The following is a 12,636-nucleotide window of genomic DNA, read 5'->3' on the forward strand; positions in this document are numbered from 1 at the left end:
GCACAACACTGGAAATCCCTGGAAACACCAACACTGACGGAATGGTGCTCTGCAATGGACTGGTGTGTTAAGATAGAGGAACCCATATATACTGCCAGGGGCTGCTCTCGTAAACATGGAAAGAGCTGGGGGAAGTAGTGGTTGTACTACAACCTGTGCAGCGCCTGATATGGCATCTTGTCTTTGTGTATTACCTATTACTGTAACCCTGAAGTGTTCTGTGTTGTGTACTGTTTGCTATCTTCATTGGTCTCTGCAGAAAACCACTAGAAGTTTGATTATCTATTAAAAAAAGCATGTCAAAGGTCATCCTCACCGATAAAAGCCATCTTAGCCACATTGGGAAAGTCTTGGAAGTACATTTTTGTTAGTACACACAACCAGGAAGTGGGGTTAGGCTATGAGGATCCACTTCGCAATTCACAAAGCTGGTGCATGGAAGTGGTAGTGCATAAATGCATTAACAGCAATTTGTGATAGGAAATTCAGCTCCTGGACCCACAGCATCCCAATTTGTGGAATTTTGGGAGCCTAAAGTTTACTTACATTAGCCAGCATGCAGCATATTGCAAATTCAAAGTCCGGGATTAGGACTGAAACTGGGATGTCATGGTAAACCACCCGACAAACGGTGGTGAACAATGAAAAATGTAGGTTTGTGGGGCTTCGTATATCTTTTGCTGGTCGATTCTCACTTTGGAAATACATGCAAATGTGCTGCTTTGAAAGACAGACAGACATAAGTAGTTTGCACCGTGAGAATTTTGAAGCAACTCCTGCAGATTTATTGTTTTTGGGGAAGCCGTGTTTTATGAAGTTACAAATGTTGCTTTTGGGGATGATGAAAAAACTGTCATTTGTTCTAAGATGCAACTCAGTCTGATTTACTTCTGATGCTCTTCAACTGTGTAGAAAATCAGCATAAATACATTTTGAGATAGACTCATGGAATTCTGAAATTATTGTGGATTTCGAGAGGTTTTTGAGCTACCCTTTGCACTTCAAAAAAGTCAGAAATCTACTACAAAGGTAGGAGCACTCCTATAGGAGTAAATTCTTGACTTTCTGCAAAATTGGTATTGTGAATCCAGCGCAACATTCCTCACTTTGTATATAAAGTTCAAGCAGATGAATTTGATGGACTACTAAGCAATAGTCATAGCTGTGTAAATTATATGATTTTGCACCCCTCTGCAGAAGTTAAAGAAGGGCCCGAGAAGAAACGCGATGAAGGCATCTTGAAGCGCTCCCCCTTTGACTTACTTTTTAACCAGATCCAAAGGAAGACCTCAAGTTCAGACAAACGCAAACCATCTTCTGTTAGCAGGTTCTTCCGAGGACTAGAAGTAAATAAATCAAAAACTGAGAAGGAGGAAAACAAAGAAAATGAGGAAAATGATGGTCAACCAGATGTCCCCAAAAAAGATGCAAATGATGATGCTTCTGCTACAGGTATTAATACCTATTCACTTTGCCTAAAATAGTTAATTTTATGTACAGATACAATGAGAAATAATCAGTGGGAATGTTTCTGTTTTTATTGTAGAGAACCAGAATTCTATTTTGGAAATATCATCAGGTTGCGAGAAAGTCAAACTATTTATGGAAAAATTTGAGAAGAAGCCGAACATCAATTGTATGAACCTCAACAATTGTGGGTTGACAGCAAGTGATATCATGGAGCTAGGTAGGTACACGTTTTCCAGCTAGCAGACCCCTAATATGTGTATGCAATCTATATCTTATCTGCTGTTTAGCATAGTTCAGCACAGGTTTTACTCCAGAAAGACAAACCTTCCTGTGAACATGTAGCAGTGTTGCCAAGGTAGTTCCAAAGGTCTTTCAGCTTATACAAGAAACTTCTGAGTCACACAACAAGGTTATACTCGCAATTCACCGGGAGACAAAGATCTTAGTGGTGCAGCAGGTGCAGTCCAGTTTCCTCCTGAGGTCCACTGAACACTTAGGAGTACTGGACTTTACTCCCCAACCAGGGCTGAGGGTGGTCATTTTTCTCGCTTGCACTAGGGCCCCATGCCACCCTTACTATGCCGCTGAATGTGAAGGCAACAAGGTTAAACCCAAGATAAACCAATAAAAGAACCTGGGGTAATAAGAGTAATAATAATAGTGGTTCCCTGGAATATTGATTCACAAAAAGTAAACTTCGATAATCCTAAAGTGACACATCTATGTGATGAATCAGCGGTCCACAGAGTTATAAAAGAGCTATAATCTTATAATCAAATCTGTGCGAAAAAGAAAAGAACAGAACAAACGATCATATATATATATATGATGTGATCAAGGCCTCGCCAGGCCGAAACGCGTCATGGCAGAGTGGTGTTGGGTTTAAAATAAATTAACACGCACCAGATACTGGGTTTGCCTCGTCCTTTGACTGAATCATTGGTTGTTGGGACGACAACGTACCGAATATATATATATATATATATATATATATATATATATATATATATATATATATATATATATATATATATATATATATATATATATATATATATATATATATATATATATATATATATATATATATATATATACTAGCAGCCCGTCCCGACCTTGTCCGGGAGCATTCAGGCTTCCCCTACCCCCCGCCTGCTCCGACATTGCCCAGCAGCCCGTGCCCCCGCCCGCCCCGTCCCCCGCCTCCCCGACCCCCGGCTGCCCCAGTGTAAGGTGCGTTCACCTGTCGTCGTGGTGGATCTTGTGAACTTTCCTCAGCCGATCCCCATCACCCGCCTGGCCCGACACCCGCCTGGCCCGACATTGTCCCCGGAGGCTTACCTGATCCGCCGCTCCTCAGTTTACCGCTCCTCGCCTCTCTGCTCCTCACCGCGGCCCGACACCCGCCTGCCCCGACATTGTCCCCGGAGGCTTACCTGATCCGCCGCTCCTCAGTTTACCGCTCCTCGCCTCTCTGCTCCTCACCGCCTGTCCGCCGCCGCTCCTCCCCCACGCCATGTCTGCCTCTCCGCTGCTCCCACCGCCGCTGGCCTCACGTCACCGCTCCTCCCCCGCGCCATGTCTGCCGCTCCTCGGACGCCTCTGCTCCCCGTGGTGACGTGAGCACTCACGTTGCGGCCGGCGCTACTTTGGGGGGGACTACTTTTTAAAAAAATATAAATATTGTAAATAACGTTTTATTTTGACATTTATATAGCCTATAACCCTCTACACACCCTGACGATTTCAACTGTGTATCGGGTGTGTAGATTGGCGCAGTGGTTCCCGAGTTTACCCGCCTCAAAGCCTGAAAGTTCTTACTTTATTATAGTAGTATAGATATATATATATATATATATATATATATATATATATATATATATATATATATATATATATATATATATATATATATATATATATATATATAATCCTATATATACACACACATACACACATATATATTACTTTACAGAGCTGCGGTAGCCACTCTGTATAGATAGTTAGGATTCCCAGGTATAGGAATTCCTCAGACTTTTGGTCGCTAATAACTTTGCCCCTGTTTGATGAATCTCCATAAAACTTTTCAGATAAGTATCTTTTTCTACATTGGCAGAGGATGGGTAGTTTTGCAGTTATCGGTCAAGGGGGTGCAAAGATAAATGGGGGGAGGGCCCCAAAACATGTTTTGTCAAAAATGTATTTTCCATAGACTGTTGATTTACGTGTCGCACGAAAATGGGTGAACAGATTAGCATGACATTTGGCAGTATTTGACATCATAGGTGTGCAGATGACCCTTTTGGTTACTACAGGTAAGTATTTTTTAAAGTTATAAAGCTTTTTTACTTAGTGATATCTGTTGTCACCGTATTTTTGCAGTATTTTCTGGAAGCACAATGGTACATAGCGATGACAAGTCATTACGTGATTGGCTAATTACTGCCTTTACAAAAGTTAAAGTAGCCATGTCGGTTTTTAGGTACACTTTGCCTATGGTCTGCGTTGTGCCCTTAGATCTAGCTCAGAATTAGGTTTGATATGTCCCCCCTACCAATTACCACATTATTAAAGTGGTAATAGGTAGGGGAAAATATTCATAAGTTTCTATATTTTTTTTTAAATGTGTGGAGTACTGCAGTACTGCCTTGGTAGTACTGCGGTACTGCCTCGGGAGTACTTCGGTATTTGAAAGATATTTGAAAAAAATACATGTGTGAAAAAATTGAAAATACACTGTGCTACCCTATCATTTACAAATATAGTATACTACAGAGTATTTTCTATTTTTAACATATTTAAATCTTCACAAAAGAGTCGCCAGAGTATCACGGTAATACCTACAAATTACCACACTAGTTAAAAAATGTGCAAAACATGTGCAGTTCTCCCTAAACTGCATAAAAAATATATAGAAAATTCTAAATAAATGATCTACCTATTAACACTTAAAAAAGATTAATAGGTAGGGAGCAATAATAAAACCTACTACTTATCTATATCTAAGACCCTAATCCAGAATGCAGTGAAATGCAGAACACAGCCAAACTGTGCTGAAAACGACATGGCTGCGTTTTACATTTGGTAAACATAGCCGTTAGCCAATCACATACTGCCTTATCGTGTGCATGTACTGCGGTATACCATAACACATAACACGTATAACTTTACCACAACTTACACTATTCACACATACTACCAAAAATTACCACTTACACCTAATAACGTATTTTCCTACCACATTACATCTTTATCCATTCACACACTTTCATGCTATGTCTATTTCAATTGCCACACACCACTCTATGCCACTCCACCCTACCTACTACACTCTACACCACTCCCCTCTGCCTGACTCCACTCTGCTCCTCGCCACTCTACACCACCACACTGAACACTATTCCACTGTACGCCACTCCATTGTATGACTCTCCAGTGAATGCCACTTCAGTTTATGCCCCTCCACACTATGCTACGCTATTCCACTCTGTGCCACTCTACTTTATGCCATTTCAGTGTTTATCACTACAATGTATGCTATTCCACTCTACACCACTCCACTCTACGCCACTTCACACCACACCAGTCCACTCTAACTAACTACAACCCATGCTATTCCATTGCACAACACTCCACTCTACACCACACTATTCTGCACTATTCCACTATATGCCATTCCACTCCATATCACTACACCGTACGCCAGTAACACTCAACGTTATTCCACTCTACACCTCTCCACTATTTGATACTCCATTGCATACCACTCCACATTATGCCACTACACTCTACACCACTACACTCTATGCTTTTTGACTGTACTCCACTCTGTGCCGCACCACAGTATGCTTCTACACTGTACACCACTACGGTCTGCCCCTCTGCAGACTACCCCACTCCACTCTTCAACACTCCACTCTACAGTATTCCACTCTACAACAGTCCACTGTGCACCACTACACTGTATGCCACTCCCCTTTACAGCACTCCAGTCTATGCTATTCCACTGCACACTACTACACTGTACCTCCCTCCACTCTACACATCTCTACTGTATGCTAGTCCACCATATGCTACTCCACTCCACACCACTCTACTCAATGCCAACCCACTCTACCCCACTATATGCTACTCATAGTATACGCCACTCCATTGTATGTCACTCCACTATACTCTATTCCACTGTAAACCACTACACTGTACCTCACTCCACTCTACACCTGCCAACACCACAACACTCTACTGTACGCCATTTCACAATATGCCACTCCACTTTACATGACTCCACTCTATGCTATTCCACTGCACGCCACTCCACCTAACACACTCCACTGTACGCCACTGCAATATACACCTCTTCATATGCTATTCTACCTTATACTGCTCAACTGTACCACACTTCATTCTACTCCACTCTACTGTTTTCCAATACACTCTGCACTATTCCACTGTATGCAACTCCACTGTATGCCCCTCCACTCTGTGCTGTTCCACTGTATGCCACGCGAATAGACGCTAGTTCCCTGTATGCCACTCTACTCTGCCCACTCTACTCTACACCACTCCACTCTACACCGCCACCTCTATGCCACTCCACACCACTCCAGTGTATGCCACTGTACTGTAAGCCACTCCTCTCTACACTATCCAACGCTACGCCACTCCACTCTATGACACTCCACTATGCGCTATTCCTCTCTATGGTACTCCTCCCAATGTTTTTTTTACTGTATGCCACAACACTGTAACTTTCTCCACTGCATGCCGCTCCACTCTACACCACTGCACACTGTTACTAAACTATATGGATTACACTCTTCCACACTACATTCTATGCCATTCCACTCTTTGCCACTCCGCTGTTCTCTAGTCTACTGAAGCCCACCCCACTCTACGCCACTCCAGTCTATAACACTGTACACTATTCCACTCTACACCACTCCACTGTACGCCACTCCAGTGCATGCCACTCCACTGTACACCACTCCACTATTCGCCCCACCACTCCACGACAGTTCACTGTACAGTGCTACACTGTATATCACTCTATTCTACACCTCTCCACCCTATGGCACTTCACTTTGCTCCAGTCCACTCTACCCTACTCACTCTACACTATTCCATTGTATGACACTCCACTCTACTTTATGATATTCAACTATATGCCATTCCACTCTATGTCATTACACTGTACGCCAGGAACACTCAGCGTTATTTTATTCTATACCATTCAACTGTATGCTACTCCACTATATAATATTCCACACTACACCACTCTACTCTACACCATTCCACTCTATGCTATTCGACTGTACACCACTCCACTCTGCACCAATTCACAGTAGGCTACTGCACTGTACCCCACTACAGTACACCCCACTTTACTCTACAACACTCCGCTCTGCGTTATTCCACTTTACAACACTACACTGTGCGACACTACACTGTATGCCACTCCACTCTCTGGCACTCCAGTCTACACTATTCCACTTTGCCCTACTACACTGTACCTCACTCTACTGTCCACTAGTCCACTATATGCTATACCACTCTACGCTATTGCACTCCACGCCACTCCATTCTACCTCACTGTATGTTACTTCAGTATACCCCACTCCACTCTACACTATTTCACTGTACACAACTACACTTCCTAACTCCACTCTATGCTAGCCCATACTACAACACTCCACTGTTCGCCACTCCACACTATGTGACTCCATTTAACCCACTTCACTCTACACTATTCCACTGCATGCCACTCCACTGTAACACACTCCAGTGTACACAACTACACTGTACACCACTCCACTGTATGCTGCTCAACCCTATAACACAAGATGGATTCGATCAAGGCATTCTTGGCCCAAAAGAGTTTTCCTTCTTACAAAATAAACACCCGAGAACACCGGTGTTTTATGTCCTCCCCAAAATTCATAAGGACGCCAACAATCCACCTGGCCGCCCGATAGTTTCGGGATGTGCCTCGTTGACTGAACCTATTTCCAAGTATATAGATTTTTTTCTTAAACCGTTTTTGGAAGACATCCCTGCCCACTTAAAGGACACTACGGCTTTTTTGAACAAAATAAAAACGACTACATTTGATGGGGCTAAACAACTTTTGGTAACTATGGACGTGGTTGCTCTCTACACGCAAATACCTCAGGAACAAGCTTTAGAGGCACTCACTTTTTTCCTGGAAAGTAGAGAACGCCCGACACGAGTACCCACGACCTTTATTGTTCAACTGGCAAAATTTGCCTTGCAAAAAAACTACTTCATGTTCGACATGGACTTCTATTTCCAGATAAAGGGGGTAGCCATGGGTTGCCCCTTTGCTCCGGAACTAGCAGTGTTATTCATGGGCTTGTATGAGAATAAATTCATCTACAACAATAATCCATACAGCGAGTACATTACAAACTACATGCGTTATATAGACGACGTTTTCTTGATCTGGTCTGGAACACAACTGAAACTTGAGGAGTTTATGACCTGGTTAAACCAAAGGACGGAGGATATCAAATTCAGTTTTGAGTTCTCTAATGAAACCATTACTTTTTTAGATGTGAGAGTTTACGAATCTGAGGGCATGCTGGGCACTACATTGTACCGCAAATCCACAGATCGGAACAGGGGATTACATTATACAAGCCACCACCCAAGAAGTTTAAAGCAAAATCTGCCATTTGGACAGTTTCTCCGCATCCGGAGAAACTGTTCCAATAAAGAGGAATACTTCCTACATGCCAACAAACTTTCACAGCGTCTCATGGACCGTGGATATCCAAGTAAACTTCTAAAAAACACACTAAAACGAGTCTGGTGGATCCCTCGGGAAACCTTACTCCAAAAGAAAACACGCATGGAACAGAAACGTACTGTATGTGTGATGACATTCAGCTCCAAGGCCAGTCAACTACAGAAGCTGGTCAAACAAAACTGGCATTTAGTCAAAGACTTACATGATGACTTAAAAGACCCACCACTATTCGCTTTTAAAAAAGAGAAAAGCGTGGCACAACACATTGTCAGGGCAGCATTACCCCCTGTTCCCAAAACAACAATAAGAGGAATGCTTGGACTACCTCCGGTAGTTGGCCACCATAAATGTGGTAATTGCTCGTGCTGTGGTCAAACAAACGAAGGTACTGTGTTTTCTTTCAATGGCATCCATTGGAAACATGAAGTGTTTACGAACTGTTTAACAAAAAACGTGGTATATGGGATCATATGCCCGTGCCCTAAACTGTATATAGGGAAGACCACCCAGGAGGTCAGACACAGAGTGACGCAACACAAGTCAAGAATACGCAAAGAAACATCTAACGCCCCTTTGGTACTCCACTGGATTACAAACAAGCATAAGGAAGATGACCTAAGGTGGACAATTATTTCAAAAGTTCAAAAAGATCCTCGTGGAGGAGATATAGAAGGTACACTCAATCAACGCGAGGCGTTGCTTATTATGAAATATAACACGGCAACCACAGGACTAAATGAGATGTCGGAAATTTATAAGATCAATCAGTAAGGCAACTCTCATCACCAAGAAGGGCCCTTCCATTTCGGTTATAGCACGTTCCTTTCTGCTGGCCATTTCGCGCTAGATGTCCTCAATAGAGACTTGGGAGGTTCTTTGTAATTGCCACAGTGCGTTACACCCCGGACGCCTGTCAGACGTATTCAATCTCGCCACTGACAGCAGTAGGCGACTACCACTTTAAAGATTAGGGGAAGCCTAGACGGAAGTCGCACCATGTGACCCCTGCGCCCGCCAATCATATACGAGCACATCTGAACCCGGAACTGACTCTCAGATTCCGAGATTGTTTGAGACGCGGATCTAGCTGCGAGAAGGTATCTTCCAACCCCCAGCCCAGCCTAACGAAGGATAATACAACAACGCCGGCCCCACTAACCGCGGTTTTTTATCTCCCCAGCCAGTGACCAAAACGGCACATTATCCCTCCCGGATCCAAATGGTGACACAGGATGCAATATAAAGCTAGGATTACCCACGATAAAGGTAAGAACCTGACCTGTAGAGACGCCATGTTCTGGACTTCCTTACAAATATATGCCCCTACTTAAGGCACCACTCTCCCCTTTCCCTAGGTTGCAGCTGTGCCTCAGCAACTTAGGTAAGCTTCCACCCTTCACCCGTGATTTTAAAATCCATGGTATTCGTTAGACTTTATGTTTTAGACGTTGTTGTTGTCTCTCTTCATTCAGAGCACTCTATTTCTCGATTTATCCGGACCTGGATTACTACATAAGTGACTAAGGTAGGATGGTGGTTTTGCCAGGCGGTGGCACTGAAGTTTTTTTTTTTTTTTTAAAGACTATCACAATTCAGTCCTGACAACTTTTTCGTTTATTCTTTTTAGAACGTATTGGTCCTGAAGAGAACCCCGCAGTGGGGGGTTCGAAACGCGTCGACCATGTTTAATTTCCTTTATGTCAATTGAAAATACCGACTCTTAGTGACATGAACTTCTGATCTCTTCGTAAAAAGAACTTTTGTTATTCGCAAAAATAATTGGGTTTGAAAAAAATTGTTATCAGTGACATGTTTTGAGAATTTATTATTGACATTTAGGTTCTAAGTGCACTTTTCTTCTTTTTGTATGACTGTGGGTGTATGAGTTTGAGAGTTGGATGTGATGTAAATATGTATATTTGTATATTGTATTTTGTATTCACTTTGTTTAAATGTATTATATCTGTACATATGCAAATTTAAAAAAACCAGAAGTATTGAAAAAAATTACTCCACTAGTGACTAAAGTGACGAATAAACTAGTGACATAAATCAGTTTATGGACCTCTATGTTTTATTTACGTTCAGGTCAGTGCAAATATTCATAATATTGTCCAGTACTGGCAATTGTGTTGTTCCTTTATCAACCCTATAACACGCCGCCACTCTATGCAGTTCCACTCTATGCCACTCCACTCTACGCTGCCCCCACTGTACACCACCCTAATAAATGCCAATCCACTGTTAGACTCACTACTCTAGTCTACTCTATTCTATACCACTCCACTCTGTGCCACTCCAATGTACGCTACTGAAATCTACGTCACTCTACTCTACACTATCCGACCCTATGCCATTTTTTCTGTATGCACTACACTGTACTTCTCTCCACTGTATGCCACTCCATTCTACACCACTGCACTCTACGCTACTCCACTGTATGCTATAACACTCTACCACACTACACTCTATGCCATTACACTCTTTGCCACTCAACTTTATGCTATTCTACCTTACAACACCCTACTCTACGCCATTCCAGTCCATAACACTGTACACTATTCCACTCTACACCACTCTATTGTATGTGGTTCCACTGTATTGCACTCCACTGTACCACATTCCACTCTACTCCACTCCACTCTACTCTTTGACTCTATACTCTACTAGAGTAACCACACTCCACTTAATGACACTCCGCTTGAGGACGGTAAACTCTACGATTTGAAACATATTTTTATTAAAAATAAAAACCATTGCAATTCAATATATATACCAAACTTAAAATACACAAACATTACAAATTCATACCTTAAATTTATGATTTATGCACCACCTTTAAATTATTGTAATTTTATTTATTCTGTCTACAAACTAAACTTATACTACACAAACATTTTAATATCCAAACTTATACTTACAACTTTAATTTATAATGTATGCAACACCATCGAATTATTATAACTCACACACCTCCAATTACAGTTTATTTAAATAAGTAGCCACAGTAGACTAACTAAAATTCACCACTCTGCCATACCTCACTCTACTGTACACTAGTCCACTATATGCTATACCACTCTATGCTATTGCACTCCACGCCACTCCATTCTACCTCACTGTATGCTACTTCAGTATACCCCACTCCACTCTACACTATTTCACTGTACACAACTACACTTCCTAACTCCACTCTATGCTAGCCCATACTACAACACTCCACTGTTCGCCACTCCAAACTATGTGACTCCATTTAACCCACTTCACTCTACACTATTCCACTGCATGCCACTCCACTGTAACACACTCCAGTGTACACAACTGCACTGTACACCACTCCACTGTATGCTGCTCAACCCTATAACACGCCACTCTATGCAGTTCCACTCTATGCCACTCCACTCTACGCTGCCCCCACTGTACACCACCCTAATAAATGCCAATCCACTGTTAGACACACTACTCTAGTCTACTCTATTCTATACCACTCCACTCTGTGCCACTCCAATGTACGCTACTGAAATCTACGTCACTCCACTCTACACTATCCGACCCTATGCCATTTTTTCTGTATGCACTACACTGTACTTCTCTCCACTGTATGCCACTCCATTCTACACCACTGCACTCTACGCTACTCCACTGTATGCTATAACACTCTACCACACTACACTCTATGCCATTACACTCTTTGCCACCCAACTTTATGCTATTCTACCTTACAACACCCTACTCTACGCCATTCCAGTCCATAACACTGTACACTATTCCACTCTACACCACTCTATTGTATGTGGTTCCACTGTATTGCACTCCACTGTACCACATTCCACCCTACTCCACTCCACTCTACTCTTTGACTCTATACTCTACTAGAGTAACCACACTCCACTTAATGACACTCCACTTGAGGACGGTAAACTCTACGATTTGAAACATATTTTTATTAAAAATAAAAACCATTGAAATTCAATATATATACCAAACTTAAAATACACAAACATTACAAATTCATACCTTAAATTTATGATTTATGCACCACCTTTAAATTATTATATTTTTATTTATTCTGTCTACAAACTAAACTTATACTACACAAACATTTTAATATCCAAACTTATACTTACAACTTTAATTTATAATGTATGCAACACCATCGAATTATTATAACACACACCTCCAATTACAGTTTATTTAAATAAGTAGCCACAGTAGACTAACTAAAATTCACCACTCTGCCATGCGTTCTCACAAAATATTTGATTTGCACTCCTAACTGTTCTTAGACATACTATTATTTTAGATGGTATAAGTTAGATGATATAAAATGGTATAAGCAGTGCATGGAGAAGGCGCAAGCTAATGTGGCTACCAAGTTGAATACATTGTGCATGGAGGTG

General features: G+C 41.9%; 2 protein-coding genes across 3 annotated transcripts in view; one reads left to right on the forward strand and one right to left on the reverse strand.

The window, feature by feature from the left end:
• Positions 1 to 12,636, reverse strand: part of SAMD7 (sterile alpha motif domain containing 7) — a 158,151-nt gene that overhangs the window by 135,388 nt on the left and 10,127 nt on the right. The window lies entirely within an intron of this gene.
• The window catches only part of LRRC31 (leucine rich repeat containing 31), a 60,274-nt gene that overhangs the window by 5,516 nt on the left and 42,122 nt on the right, over positions 1 to 12,636 (forward strand). Inside the window, exons 2-3 of one of the 2 annotated variants that reach the window (XM_086944303.1) lie at positions 1,198 to 1,452; positions 1,547 to 1,687. In XM_086944303.1, the coding sequence (XP_086800429.1) occupies positions 1,198 to 1,452; positions 1,547 to 1,687 (396 nt within the window). Of the gene's footprint in view, positions 1 to 1,162; positions 1,453 to 1,546; positions 1,688 to 12,636 lie in introns of both variants that reach the window. The other variant, XM_086944302.1, reaches the window with a different exon arrangement.

The sequence above is a fragment of the Lissotriton vulgaris genome, chromosome 11, assembly GCF_964263255.1.
Source record: "Lissotriton vulgaris chromosome 11, aLisVul1.2, whole genome shotgun sequence".
Taxonomy (NCBI): Eukaryota; Metazoa; Chordata; class Amphibia; order Caudata; family Salamandridae; genus Lissotriton; species Lissotriton vulgaris.